The following is a 15,961-nucleotide window of genomic DNA, read 5'->3' on the forward strand; positions in this document are numbered from 1 at the left end:
CACCCAGTCATGGGTAGAAACATGCAAACTGTGCAGAAATGTCTGGTCTGCCCGAGGAGTCGAACTCACAAGCCTCTAAAAGTGCCACAGCCACCGTGTGCTAAGTGTAAAGAATAATCTACTAGATATGTTTTGATGATTAGTGTTAAAGGTGCACTATGTTACTTTTCTGGTGGATGGTCTGCCAATTGTTTGTCTCCATGGAGATATGCTTAATGTTCATGCAGAACATCTAAACCAAAGCGATAAAATTTACACCAGAAATCCTGTACCACAATGTACACAGTGTACATTTAATGCCTATGACGTTTTCTCTGCACTAAACATTTATTAAATAAAGTCCACCCTAAAGCCTTTTTATGACATTCTAAGCCCCACGTTACATAGCGTTCTTGGACCACAATGCTTCAGCTGATAACCCTGTCACTGTGCCCCACTGAGGCCTGAGGACATGACTCCAGAGAGGTGAGAGAGACGTCACAGTGATACATTATGATCCGCCTTTTATCTTCATCCTGGGTCCACTGCAGTGTTCAGGCCTTTCAAGTGCAGATCAGAGCCATGTGGCACAGAAGACAGGCACGGAGCTCTGACAAATGATGGTGATTACAGAAATACTACTGATTTTCATGTGAACCATGAGATGTGGAGGAGGAGGAGGCCTTGGAACACTGTACATTATAATACACAAAGAGATTATTGTCTTATGTTCCTTTCAAAACTACACAACCTTATTGGATTCGGATGCTAACAACTTAAGCTAACAGAAAACCGTAGTGAATAACATTTTAGAACTAGAATACATTACTTAACTGCATGTTTTAATATTAGTTGTATTAAAGGTTCACTATGTAACTTGGCCCGAGCCACTGGGGGTTCTTCAGATCACGCCATAGTTCACCTGATCCCGAAGTACAGACAGAGGCTGAAGCTCTCCAAACCTGTACTGAGGACCTCTAAGAAGTGGACCAGTGAGGCAGTGGAGGAGCTGCCTGCGTGTTTGGACATTACAGACTGGGAGGTTTTCAGAGCTGCCACAGATAGTTTGGATGAGTACACTGACACTGTGATGTCATACATTTGATTCCGTGAGGACAGCATCACACACCAAAGTCACTTTCAACAATGACAAACCCTGGTTCACTCCAAAACTGAGGCAGTTAAGGCAGCAGAAGGAGGCAGCGCACAGGGCTGGTGACAGAGAGAGCAATAAAGATGCAAAGTATGGATTTAGCAGGGAGGTGTCGAGAGTTAGATATCAGTGCACTACACGTCTGAAGCAGCAGTTTTCCCTGCCTCTGTGTGGAGAGGGCTCTGGCTTCTCACCAACTACAAGCCCAGAGCCCCCCTCCCACGCTGCAGATGACTGCAAACTGGTTGAGGAGCTTCTACTACACTTCTACACCTTCTACTCCAGGTTCGAGACCACCATCAGCTCCCTCATCATGAAGGCCCAGCAGAGGATGTACTTCCTGCAGCAGCTGAGGAAAGCCAAGCATGGACATCATTGAGTCCATCTTCACCTCCTCCATCACCGTGTGGTACGCTGGAGCCACAGCCAGGGACAAACAGAGACGAGCAGGGATGAGCAAGTCGGATCACCCTGGACACGGACTATTTGAGCCACTCCCCTCAGGCAGGAGGCTACGGTCCATCCGGATCAGAACCTGCCGCCCCAAGAACAGTTTCTTTAGCTCTGCCGTTGGACTCATGCCACTTTAACAATTATTCAACCAATACTATTCACGCACTCTCACTCTCTGCACTATTTCAGACCATCTGTAAATTTTTGAGTAAATATTTTTTACATGTTTCTTTGACATTTTTTACCTTATTTTATGAGTAAATTCTTAATTTATGCATGCCATATTTGGCTCTATGGACATTGCTATTATTATAATTGTATTATTTGCTGTTTTATATTGCACCTAATGTAGTATTTACTATTTGGAAAAACTCAATCTTACTGAAATTTTTTGTTAAAACTTTAAGAAACAAGGCTTAGAAATATGTCAACAGTTTTTGACATTGCCATTCCTCTCACTCTGGCCATGCACACAATACATGGATAACTTCAAAACATACTAGCTGGAAAAAAGGCCATCACAAAGAAATGGCTGGACTGACTTTAAACAAATATGATGAAATAAAATTACTTTTGGACTGAACTTGGAAATGGATACATTTGAAAGACTCTTGATCAATTGGGGCCATAATTTTAATTTAAATATGCCATGATTTGTTTCTTTGCTATTTAGTTTAAGTTTATTTGTATTTTATTTTTCCGTCGCTGGTTTAGTTCTGTTGTGTTCTGTTGTGTTTGTGTTATGTTTAATCTTTGGGAAAAAAAGAAAATAAATACTGATGTTTTGTTAAGTGTAAGATTGTAAATTTTGGTGTGTGTAAGTGCTACGTTAAGGGCTGTTCTTTATGTCTTTATGGGAGGAAAACTGACCAAAAAACCCCCCTAAAAATCAGTTTTGCCTGTAGTGTCTCGCCTTAAAAATAAAACTCCAGCATACAATATATATACACATTGCAATTACACACATCTCTGTGACTATAAGAGGAAATGCATCATCACGTTTCCCGCCCGTCTTGATTGGCTAAATTGTAATCAAAGTTCCTGATAGGCTGTCACAACAACTGCGAGTTGTTGCTGTTGCTAGGAGCCTGTTGCTAGGTCGGTTGCTATCTCAACGGCTCAGCAGGAAACATGTAATGAATCATGGATGGTTGATTTTTCTCTAAGCGCCCTAATCTGTGATGCAGATGAGGCCAAAAACTCAACGGCGCCCCCTTTGCCCGGGCCCCTCCCCACGCCTCCACCCTCCGGAGTGTCTGATTAGAAAAAAGCAGTTTGCTTTTGGAGAGGTTGTCATATAGGGCAGCTGTGGGATACTGATGGCAATTCTTATGCAAAAATATCAAGGTGAAAGGTCATTATCTCTTATTTGTTGACTGAAGCCAGGGGCAGACCACATATGACCCCGCGTGACCTCAGAAAATATGCCTAAATAAGGGTATCTTAAAACACTTCTGGTTCGTAAAGGACAACAACACATGCTTCAGGGCAAATTTTGTTAAACTGATCAACTGTACTAGAAATTACCTTGAAATAAAATATTTAAGAAACGTCTATTTTTTCTAACTGATCCAGATGACTACAACTGAAGCTTTTTCTACTATAACATATTTAAGGTTAAAACATGGAACATTCTGAAATGCTATTTAAAGTGGGATTAATCAATAAATCACACACACAAAAAATAATAACTGTGTGCATTGATAGTTTGTATTTTATTTTCAGTGTGGCAATTTTAAAAGACAACTATTATGCATTGTTTGTATTGTTATTGACCTTTAAACATGCTCTTGAGTACCTTTACTTTTGCATTTTATTCATCATTTTAAAACTAAAAAAAATAATAACAAAAAACTATAACTTTGCCACAACCTTGGGAGAACCAGAGTACACAATTTTAATGCAGCTACTAATCATAATGATCATGGTTTGACAGAAACGCACAGAACGAGCCCAAAGATGATTTATAGACTTAAAAACAGCAAAGAATATTCTCGGAGCCACGTCAAAGATTGCAAAAAAAAAGGAGTTTTAAAAGCAATCCCGGTGTTTTGATGAGAGAACAATGTTAGAGCATGGTTCAAAGCTCATAAAACTCAATTTTGGATAATATGTGTCAGTTTTCTGGGACTCCTACAGTGTTTTTCTGCCTCCAGTGGCCACAGCCATTTCAAGTGACATCACACTGTATAGCCCCACCCTGCACTCACAGCTCTATACAGGAAGTTATCAGAGGGTGTAATGAGGAGCGGATTCAGTTGCTCGACCCATTTCCATGCAACTGTCTGTCAAAAGGTGTTCACTGAGTGGCTGTCGTCTCGCCGATCTCGCTCTGAATTTATACGTTGACTTCAGGTTAACTCTGCTGCGCTCCTCGTCCCTTCCGCTAATCTTGCTGCTGATTTGAGTGCAGTGTCAGTCCTCCAGGCTCTGACCAGTTTACCAGCTTTGATTGAAACCTGATTGTGGGCGGAGTTTAGGTGTTTAGTCCCACTTTAATCAATGGTTGTAGGTAAAGTGGCCTTGCACAGAATAAAGGGCAAACACAAAATCAGGAGCATAGCGTCAGGAGCCACTGTTGTAGGCTAGGTTGATCCATTGCATTGATATTAGCATAGCGTAAATTCATAAGGAGAAGGATCCTGTCAATGTTAGTGTTTCAATCCTGTACCAGATTTATATAAACATGATATGACACATTCTTTTTCATGGGGAATTTGAACTTTTGATCAGCCCCCCCCCCCCCCCCCCCCACTCAAAGGGGCTGAGGCAATATAGTATTTGATGTAAATGAAAAAAAAAAAAGTTTGATTTTATTCATAATATCGCACGGAATTATACCGAAAAGTGAACATTTTATTATTTAAAGTAATGGATCAATAAAAAAAAAAAGAAATTTAATGATCAAAAGTCAAAGATTTTGACGGGCCCTGGTGCCACCCTTGGGCTACCCAGAGTGAAAAAGCCTGGATACGCCCCTGTGATTGACGTTATCCACACAATTTTCCTGTAGAAAGATTTTATTCAAAGTGGTAAAGACTGCTAAAATTATTTACCTAGTATTCATGCTATATTGTGTTTTTTCTGCAACAGCAATCAACAATTGGTCATAGCTATTATAAATTAACGACCAACCAAGTTCTGTTTAAGGGTTACTTTATGATTGATTTCATTTGATCCAGGCTCTTACCGCTGGCAAAAGCATTCACACACAGCTGTTATTATCCTACAGTATGTTTTGTTTTTGTGTAGAGAAATAACCAACACCTCATTACAGTCCTAAAAAGGTCAGCCAACGCGCTGCAATTGTGTCGGCGTGACTTAACAATGGCTCTGGGCATTTTAATATCATCCTATTATACAGAACAGGGGACAAACACTGGGTCTGTGTTTAGCTGAAAAACACTGGGAGGGTATTTTAAACCCACAGATGAACCGGAGCGAGCATGACTTATTTATTCCTGTCCCGTAAAAAAAAAACGACGGCAGCTGTTTCCCTGCTGTAAAGTTAAAGCGCTCACACGAAACACTTATGGTATAGATGCTGACTCGCTGAGTAGTATTCACCGAGGCCGAGGCAATGGGAAAGTGGTAATTACCGACGACAGATGACACAATATGGGCCTGCTGCTAAGACAATATACAAGAAATGGGCAGCTAAAGTGACTGTGCTGTTATAACCATCATGGTAAACTGTTTGTGGCCTGACTCCTAGAACTCTTGGCACTGCAGTAATTACTGTCTGTGGCCTTTTGCAGATCCGTCACTTTTTGTGGTTTAAGAGCTTCTGAACCTTGTTATCGCCACATTCTATAGGCTCGCTTTGGAGCTTATAGAATGTGGCGGTCCAAAAGTGCCTCCACTCTAAGTGAACTGTACCGGCCTGTTTTAAGGGGTCAAAAGGGGGTGCGACTGGTACTACCTTTAGAGTGTGCTGGCTCATTTTCAGCAAGATGATTGGACAAGAGAGAACGCAGAGACATATGAAAACAAACGGATAAAAGCAGATATAAATATATGAAAAAAAATATTAGCTGACTTGAACATTTCCAGTGATGATAAGTTTATTTGGTGAGCAGACAGCTTAGTACAACGATAGCACATGTTAGCTTCAGCTGTATTCTGTTTATCGACGCATTTGCATCAAGACCCAAAACATGATATTTACAGAGCACAATGCACTATCCATCCCCAATGCATTTCATAAAGAGATGTGAAAAAGTGGTGTAGATGAGCAGTGAAGTTAAATAAATGCAGAAAAAGCTGATGGAACGGAAGTTGTTTCTTGTTTACTTTAGCTTTACCCTCGTCTCACAGCGCCTCCTGGAATAGCTACATTGTAAATTGTTGAGATTAGCCTTATGAAATGTTAAGTATAATTTAGGTACAATTTAGAATTGTTCTATTAAGAAACATTTGTTATGTTTGGATGACGTCAGCTGCTCATGTAGCAGACCCTTTCGAGCCTGTAGTCTGGGGGAACGTGGCTTATGTGTCCATACCTTAACCCTGGTGCTGTGAGAGTTAAGAAACCTTTTATGGATCAACAACAGACAGACTTTCAAGCCAAATAGTGCTGATTGATTAGCAGTTTGAAATGCTTTACTTTTCAGTTCTTACTTTTTCACCTTGGATTGTCACAAAACACCTGCCTCCATTCTTCTTGACCAACAACAATTTGTATAATTTGAGATGCCCTTCATGTTCTTTCAGCTCTCTCTATTTAAACAGCCTTGGAACTGCAAGAAAAGCTGACAACTTTGTGGTTGGAGTTATCCTTCCTTTTCTGACGTCGCTGCACAAGACGCATTAATACGTCAAAGTGAACCCAACATCAACAACTCCTTCTGTCCATCCGACTGTTTTAAAAACTACTGCTTACAGACAAATTAGCACATCCAAGCCAAAACAAACTCCCTCCATGTTCTTATGTTGTTCCTGGCCAATATTCAATCTTGTCCTGGATTGCAAACTACTTTTTATTCTTTAGTGCGCTGCCAAACTTTCTTGTTTGGCTCAAAATTAAATAAGAGAAAATAATCGAGTTGCCAGTGCTTGTTTACAGTGAAACAGTTGCATTGTTGTTCTTGTGACTGACAATTGTAATCCTAGTGGGGCTATTTTCTTTCCACAGCCACAATTTAATCCCAGAAACGCATGCATATCCCATCTTGGTCGGCCCATCCCTGCTTTAATTAACCTCTTTGCTTCATGTAGAAGTGCATCCAGCCTCCTCAGCCTTTGCCCCCATCTCTCCTCTGGCATCTCTCTAAACGGATCCTTTAGAATCCATGTTGTATACGCGACACTAATACTTTCTGACACATTTGTGCGCTGCCTCTTTATCATTAATAATTATGCAAAAGAGCTGCGTCCTCAGCCAGGCAAAAGAAAGCAATCTAAGTATGCAAATGCTTACGGTCCCGGCGGAGTACAGGCCGATTAGATGCGTGTTGATAAACTTACTTATGATGAGTGACAGAGAGCAGGAATTGGAGCGGCGCTGGTCAGACAGGAGTGAGAGCGCCCCAGCCAAATGCCAGGGGATCTCCAGATGCATGATGGGACGGAGATGAAACGCCGTAAAATGTCATTGTGAAACCGGCGAGCGCATTAATAAGCAAGGAGCAAGATAATGAGAAGAGATGGAAGGCTTAGAGACACATGTTGGTGCCAGCTTCCTCTGAACCGGTCTCTCTGTCAATCATCGGGCTTAAGTCATCTGGTTTTAATGAAATATGGAGCACTTGATATTACATCTGACCTCATCTAAACCATACAGATGGACAGTAGAATGGACGATAGTGGCTTATAACTTGAAGAACATTATTGGTCGTCTTTGATTCCAATACCTCCCATCCAAGCTGAAGACCATTCATTCTACCTTTCCAGTGACATTTTGGAGAAAGGAAATAGAAGTATACTGGTGCACTTTTTCATGCACATATAGGCACCTGAATGGCAAGTTAAGGAGTTGCTACAAGATTACTATGCAGGCTATTACCATTCCAGACAGACCTTTGATCAGCCGGCATAAGTGTAGACAACATTTGCAAATGAAAAGCTACAAGGAATAAAACATCTTCAACCTTAAATCTGTGATGAGGTCTTGATCAGAAGAGGCAAGACAGTTTTTTTCTTGTGAGGATTGTCTTGATTTTTTTTTTTTGCAGAAATAGAAGCTTCTAGGGTGGGCGATATGCCAAAAATGTGTATCACAATTTTCATACCATATGCGTACTTGGTAACCTTATATTACCATAGAGCAATCTTCTGCAAGATAACACTTCACTATGATTGGTTAAATCCAACTGTCACTCACTCACACACTGACGAGGGAGTGTTAGGAGAAAAAGGTCAGAAAAATGTATGTCTTTGAGCATAGAGCTGCATTAAATTGAAAAACACAGAATCCTGCTTTGACAATTTCACCAAAATAGCAGATTATTTTCTTGCCGAGGCCAACAACTGTCAATAAGTGTGGCTTTCACGTTTGTACAGTTTGTGCATCAAACTGAACCACTGAGAAATAGATGCACATTTTGGGTTATAGAAATGGTGAATTCCAGATTGATCTAGGTTACGAACACAAGCCTCGAACCACAAGGTAAATTAATAAAATGCTTTTTTGCGGACATTAGATCATCATTCAATCCCCAGTGCTCAATGTCTCTGGTGTGTTTGTATTGAAAGTGACATAAAAAAAAAAAGCGTGTTCTACGATTCATTCGTTTCCCCAGGATCAGCATTTTGTCAGAACCCTTGAACAGACACTACTGCCGCCAGTGCCAAGTGTAAAGAGTGTTTGTTTTTGAGGAGGATCAAAGGTACGGAGGCCTTGGACAGACATGAGACACACAGCGGCTCTCCAATCTGCTCCCCATTCACTCCTCACAACGACCGCCACAAAAAACAAGAATCCCTCTGGAAGAGACTGGACCACATCCCAGACACTTTCCCCAACTAGCCAACGCTCTAAGTTGTCCCAGCCCAGTCCACTGAGAAGCAGGTAGCATTTCAGACCACAACAGACATTCAATAATATGGACTTTTCTATACAAACGACTCTCAGTATAGCAACAGATGCTCCAATTCAAATGAAGGAACTAACAAAATAAATATGTGTTCTTTTGTATGTCCAGTTTGTATGTGTGCTCAATAAGAAACATAAAAGACAGCAGGGTGGCAGAATGGCTGGCACTCAGCCTCACCGCAAGATAATCCCAAGTTGGATTTTGTGTGAAGATTACATGTTCTTCCCACGCCTGAGTATCCTCCGGGTGTTCTTGTTTTCCTCATGAACCTAAAAGATATATAAGTAATCGTTTTCTGCCAATAATGTCCTGCAGCAGGGCAGTCAGCGCAGATTACGGCTTTTCAGACTTGCTTTTTCTTTCGCTGACATACAATAAGAAGAGACAGTTAATTCTCTTAGAACTGACAGCACAACATCAGGAAGTATTTATACTGATAATGTGGGTTGTTAAAGCATATTTCATATATTTCATTGCTAGGTACTCCATCCTGACAATAAACTTTGCTCAAAATCTGGAGATGGGTCCTTGCTAGATGTTGCTCGAGTAGCAGCGAAGGTTGGATGAAATGCAGAAGACAAATTTGGACACAAGGAGTAGCCAATACCATACCTTACGTCACTATAAAGCTGATACATTGCATTGATATTAGCATAGCGTCAGGAGCCACTGTCGTAGGCTAGGCTGATACATTGCATTGATAGTAGCATAGCGTCAGGAGCCACTGTCGTAGGCTAGGCTGATACATTGCATTGATAGTAGCATAGCGTCAGGAGCCACTGTCGTAGGCTAGGTTGATACATTGCATTGATATTAGCATAGCGTCAGGAGCCACTGTCGTAGGCTAGGTTGATACATTGCATTGATATTAGCATAGCGTCAGGAGCCACTGTCGTAGGCTAGGTTGATACATTGCATTGATATTAGCATAGCGTCAGGAGCCACTGTCGTAGGCTAAGTTGATACATTGCATTGATATTAGCATAGCGTCAGGAGCCACTGTCGTAGGCTAGGCTGATACATTGCATTGATATTAGCATAGCGTCAGGAGCCACTGTCGTAGGCTAGGTTGATACATTGCATTGATATTAGCATAGCGTCAGGAGCCACTGTCGTAGGCTAGGTTGATACATTGCATTGATATTAGCATAGCGTCAGGAGCCACTGTCGTAGGCTAGGTTGATACATTGCATTGATATTAGCATAGCGTCAGGAGCCACTGTCGTAGGCTAGGCTGATACATTGCATTGATATTAGCATAGCGTCAGGAGCCACTGTCGTAGGCTAGGTTGATACATTGCATTGATATTAGCATAGCGTCAGGAGCCACTGTCGTAGGCTAGGCTGATACATTGCATTGATATTAGCATAGCGTCAGGAGCCACTGTCGTAGGCTAGGTTGATACATTGCATTGATATTAGCATAGCGTCAGGAGCCACTGTCGTAGGCTAGGCTGATACATTGCATTGATATTAGCATAGCGTCAGGAGCCACTGTCGTAGGCTAGGTTGATACATTGCATTGATATTAGCATAGCATCAGGAGCCACTGTCGTAGGCTAGGTTGATACGTTGCATTGATATTAGCATATTGATATTGGTCACCTTAACGTGAAGGTTTTGTTGTTTTTTATAATTATAACTTGGTTTGGTTGGATAGAACCTGTGGTAAATATTTGTCATAGTTTCACATCTACCACATGTTGCAGTTCGTGAGGAAAAAAATTTAAACTGAAAGTTCAAATTCACAGGAAGTAGTTATAAAATAAAATTTGTCTACCTATGTCATCAAAGAGCGACATTCTATTGAAAATGCATGGACAATTTACAAGCAATTTCTGACGGTTTAAACAATACATTTACATAAAAAAGTGTATTATTAGGTATTATCAGGTATTATTATCTGTCAAATTAAAACTGTTGTGTAATTTTTATGGATTTTTCATAAAAGGCAAGGCAAGGCAAGGCAAGGCAAGTTTATTTGTAGAGCACATTTCATACACAAGGCAATTCAAAGTGCTTCACACAGCAGGAAAAATGCATTCAAATCACAAAGAAATTACAGAAACAGAAATACAATCAAATTAACTAAATTAAAAATTATCAATCCAACTGATTTTCTAAACTAATAAAATCACAAACAAAAGAGAAGAGTGCAAAGAAAAAACTGTTTCAGTCATATGCGCAGCTAAACAAAACTGTTTTTAGCTTAGATTTGAACATTGTCAGAGTAGAAGCTTGTCTCACATCTTCAGGAAGACTGTTCCAGATTTTAGCTGCATAAAACTGAAACACAGATTCCCCATGTTTAGTTCTGACTCTGGGCACCAGCAGGAGGCCGGTCCCTGAGGTCCTCAGAGTCCGAGATGGTTCATATGGCACTAACATATCCAATATGTACTTTGGTGCTAGGCCATGGAGAGACTTGTACACAAGCAGAGCTGCTTTAAAGTCTATTCTCTGAGCCACAGGAGCCAGTGCAGAGACCTGAGAACAGGACTAATGTGATCATACTTCCTGGTTCTAGTCAGGACCCGAGCAGCAGCGTTCTGGATGTACTGCAGCTGTTTTACAACTCGTTACAGTAGTCTAATCTACTGGAGACAAACGCATGGATAAGTCTCTCTAAATCTGGTTTTGACACTATATTTTTGATTTTGGCAATGTTTTTTAGATGGTAAAAAGCTGCTGATGTTATTGATTTGATGTGGCGGTTAAAGTTCAAGTCTGAGTCCATTATTACCCCCAGATTTCTAATTTGGTTTGTAGGTTTTAGAGCGAGACTCTGGAGGTGACCGCTAACACTTTCTCTTTGTTTCTGTGGGCCAAAAACGATTATTTCAGTCTTGTCTGAGTTCAGCTGGAGAAAGTTGTTTTGCATCCACAAACTGATCTGTTGGATGCAGTGACAGAGTGAATCCAGTGGTCCACATTCACCTGCCGATAGTGAAACATAGATCTGAGTGTCGTCTGCATAATTGTGATAGGACACATTTTCACTGCGTATCAACTGACCTAACGGCAGCATGTAGAGATTGAACAGAAGGGGACCCAGGACTGACCCTTGGGGCACTCCACAGGTCAGGGTCATGTGGTCTGAGACACAGCTACCAATTTCAACAAAGTACTTCCTGTCTTCCAGATAGGACGTTAACCAGTTTAGGGCAGTGCCAGTGATGCCCACCCAGTCCTCTAGTCTCTGTAAGAGGATCCCATGATCGACAGTGTCAAAAGCAGCACTCAGATCTAACAGAATTAAGACTGAGGCTTTGCCCGTGTCAGTGTTCAGGCGGATGTCATTTGTCACCTTGACAAGAGCAGTCTCAGTGCTGTGATGAGGTCTAAAACCTGAAGCTTCAGTTGTAGTCATCTGGACTCAGTTTGAAAAAATAGACGTTTCGACTCTCATCCAAGAGTCATTGTCAATAAAAGAATTTAGATCGAGAACAGTTCTCGATCTAAATTCTTTTATTGACAATGACTCTTGGATGAGAGTCGAAACGTCTATTTTTTCAAACTGAGTCCAGATGACTACAACTGAAGCTTTTTCTACTATGGAACACGCCTGGACGAATGAGGGATTACACCGACGTCTAAAACCTGACTGAAAAACATCAAATGAGTTGTTTATTGAGAGGAAATCTGTGAGTGATAAAAGTGGGTTGGTACCAACCCATTGACCACATTTAGAAGAGGTCAAAGCCTTGTTAAAAGCTGTTGAGTGTGTAAACATTTTGATGTTTTATTTTAGGTAACAATTAGCATGTAAACTGTCATTTTTGTGTTAAAGACTACCTGACTTTAACTTGAGATTTCTGATCTTGTGTGCTTCTTGTATAAGTGTCTAGTGACCACTGAACATTCACTTTTACTAACAAGAAGAGCAGATAAATGTTGTATATACTTTAATACAGGGTTTGACGTCACCATTCATTTGCATACGAAGGACACGTTCGATTTGGCACAAGTTCGGGTAGCATAGGCTTACCAAATGGGCCTAATGTCCTGGCTGCAGCTTATCATGTCCAACCAGGAAGTAAAACTTTACCGAAATGGAAAAGTATATAACATATTTAGAAAAAACCTTTAATCTTTTCTTAAAACGTTAGCTACGGGCTGATAGTTTTGTAATAGAGAGCCTAAAAGTAGTTTGTCTATTCGAGTACATTTGACACTACATCAACCACAAAACTCGCTAATCTTCTTGTCTTATCTCATGTTATTCCTGGTTCTTGCCATGTTTGTATTCAAGTCTTCAAAGGGAGGCTCACCAAAGCGGAGCTGTTGACTGGCCTGGTAGAGCATGGTTTCATTGAATGGCCTGAATTAACAAGTGTGTCAAGAGGAAAGCCGTGCCAAGAGTGCGCACAATAAAGCGCGGGGAGATCATCAAAGAGCGGGCAAAGCTGGAGACGGGCTGGTCCGTGTGGGAAGGCCTTTGAGTTTTGGCTAGTCCCTGTAGTCGTCTGTGGAACCTGACCAGAGCCTGTTTAATCTGCTTGTTTCAGGGTTGAATAATTCATTGGCAAAGGTCTCTCGTTAGATGTCTCCTTCTCGTTTCATGCCTGCGACTTTCCTTTAGTGTCACTTTTGATTTCGCTGCTTATTCCGGAACTCCTATCTGCAGGTGTGGGAGTGTTTTAGTGGAATCATGATTGCTACACAGACGTTTGCCTACTTTGTACCCATTTATAGCTCATGACACTGATTTCTGCCAACTCAGTCCAAAAGTTACACAAGTACAAGCAGTAATTTAGAAACGTCTAAATTAAAAATCACTTCGAGTTAAACCAGGCATCCAAAAGGAAAGGCCTAGTATGTAATTTAGGCACTTTTTGAGAGCGCACTGATCCTCACAAATAGGAGCTGACAGGATATCACATGCTATTGTTGTAGCTCATACCTCAGGAAGCAATTATGAATATATTTTTCTAATAAATTTATACCCATCAGATGATAAGCAATTAAACATGCGTGATTACGGTTTCCATACAGTAATTTCTAAGCTGATTAGGTCTGTGTGCTTTACAACCTGAATAGCAGAATATTAATAGGACTTTGGTTTGGTGCTGCTGGTTAGCGGTGGCAGCTCATCAGTGAATCATATGTAAATGAGGTCTCTGGAAGTGCATGAAGTCTCATTCCCAGCTATTAAAACTGTCAGGAGGAGGAGACGCACACGCACATCCGCACAGGGTATTAAAGATTCTCCATTCGTGCCATGTATTCAGGTTTGTTCTGCTTCTCTGCAAACAGAATGACTTCTAATTTTTTTTTTTTTTTTTTTTTTTTACAATTCAAATTCTGTACCTCATTTCAAAACCAAAATGTGAATTAAACCGTTATCATTTCCTATACATGTCGATCTCATTACTGTTTTTAATGAGGCTGTCTTTACGACTCTGAGATGTGAGTAACGGATATGCTAATTATTCATTAATCATGTACTGTTATAGCGCATATCATGGTGTAAAATATATTATCAGTTTATAGCTCGAAGAAAACAAACAATTTATGTTTTAGCAAATACGATCAGTTGATGGGGCAATTAAGAGTGACCTGTGCTGTTGATTGCTAACAAGTAACACAGAAAAGGCCTGTACTTGATGATAATGTATATTCTTAAGATGAATGCCCTGCAGTGTATTATAAATGCTGATGAACTGAGGTAAAAAATGCGACTGTTGCGTATGGAGAAGAAGGACACCAGTTTTCATCCCAGAATCAGCCAAAAAACGACTGCCTGAAACTACCCCAGACAAGGTGCATTATCAAGAGAGGGGAAAAAGCAGGACGTGGGCGGAGATTGAAGTGAACCATGTGGAAACAACTGCACGAGAGTATCCTGGGCAGTTTGTCTCGGAGCAGAAGAAAGTGGGTTAACAATTCAAACTAAAACAAGTTCCTGACCCATGGTTCAAACACACAAAGACACAATGTTATTCCAGTTTCTTCAGACCTCAGTAAGGAAACCAACAGGGAATCCTCCTTTTTATCTGAACCACAAACCCGACAAGAATGAGTGCACCACGGGAGATCGGGGTTATTGTTCCTGATTCATTTATTATCAATCTTAATATTATTCACACAAAATATATTGAGTCTCTCCGTATACATCTCATAGCACTATAGATAGAGGGATTTATGATGTCGTCCATTGTCCTTAGATGAAGAGAAGATCTGTCACATATCACAATAGAGCAGAGATGGATGAACAGTTCTTACAGTACAAGTCTGTTTTAAGCACATCATTGTTTTACTACTGCAAGATGACATAGATCTAAATATATTCTCTATTACACTCAAGGTTAACAAAGGTGAGACAAATTATTCAAGCATTGGAAAATAAAATAGAAGTGATATGCGGTAATCAATGTACATAATACACCCAAGTCAACAGGATGCTGATCAGAGTCCGCTTAGATACAGAGGGAAACTTCATTGTATGACCAATTCAAACATGAATCCATTTATTAAGAATATATACAACAAGGACTACATTTCATCCAGTTCGAACTCGTCACTGTAAAGTTTAGTGGTCATCAGTATTTTATAGGGTAAATATTTGGCAGAAGAACTTTAGACTGGACATCACATCAGTGGGACTATAGGGGGTTTGTTTATCACATTAAATATCACTGTCAAAATATCGACAAGAGACACATTTTCACCAAGCACTGCCAAACCGTTTTTATATTTGCTAGCCTATTTTCTTTTTTTTTTAATTTTCTTTTTTTTACTGCTAATACTACATAATTAGTATAGTATAGTGTTTTTACAATTAAACCCATTTTTCTCTTATTTTCTCTTAAATTAACGATTTGGAGCATTTAGTAAAACAGAGACATCACCATTGCAGTATTTATCATTTTAACTTGGTGAAAAGGTGTCTTACAAATCTCAAAGTACAAATGCCAATCTTTGTCAACACGTCGACAGTCTCACATTTGCAAACGTGGCTCCAGTGGTGAAAAACCTGGCACGACATTCAGAAGTATACAGCTATAGAGTATATAGATAGAGATGGAAAAAGGAAGGAGGTGTCAGCCTTGAGTGGGCAGAGGAAGCAGTGCTCAGTGAGCCAGGAGAAACGGGAAGAGCTGAGAAGAGAGAGGGAGAGGGAGAGAGGGCGAGAGAGAGAGGAGGGAGAGAGAGAGAGAGGAGAGGAGTGGGGTGTGGGAGGGGTTGTGTGTGGGGGTCTTCACTGGGGAAGCGCTTTCAGGATGGCATTCACCTCCTCTGCCACGGCTGTCAGGGCAAACTCAAACTGCTCCTGCAAGAGAGAGAAAATAGAAGCAAGTTTTTAGCTCCTGTTTGCATTTCAGTGTGTGAGAATGATTGG

The 15,961-nt window shown here is 40.7% G+C and overlaps 1 protein-coding gene across 1 annotated transcript in view; it reads right to left on the reverse strand.

The window, feature by feature from the left end:
• Positions 1 to 14,662: 14,662 nt before the first annotated feature.
• ptprn2 (protein tyrosine phosphatase receptor type N2) overlaps positions 14,663 to 15,961 on the reverse strand; it is a 112,260-nt gene continuing 110,961 nt past the window's right edge. Inside the window, exon 22 of the mRNA XM_072450963.1 lies at positions 14,663 to 15,892. Within this exon, the coding sequence (XP_072307064.1) occupies positions 15,821 to 15,892 (72 nt within the window). The 3' untranslated portion in view covers positions 14,663 to 15,820. The remainder of the gene's footprint in view (positions 15,893 to 15,961) is intronic.

The sequence above is a fragment of the Eucyclogobius newberryi genome, unplaced genomic scaffold, assembly GCF_026437365.1.
Source record: "Eucyclogobius newberryi isolate DKJ021-1_F unplaced genomic scaffold, fEucNew1.0.hap1 SCAF_18, whole genome shotgun sequence".
NCBI lineage: Eukaryota > Metazoa > Chordata > Actinopteri > Gobiiformes > Gobiidae > Eucyclogobius > Eucyclogobius newberryi.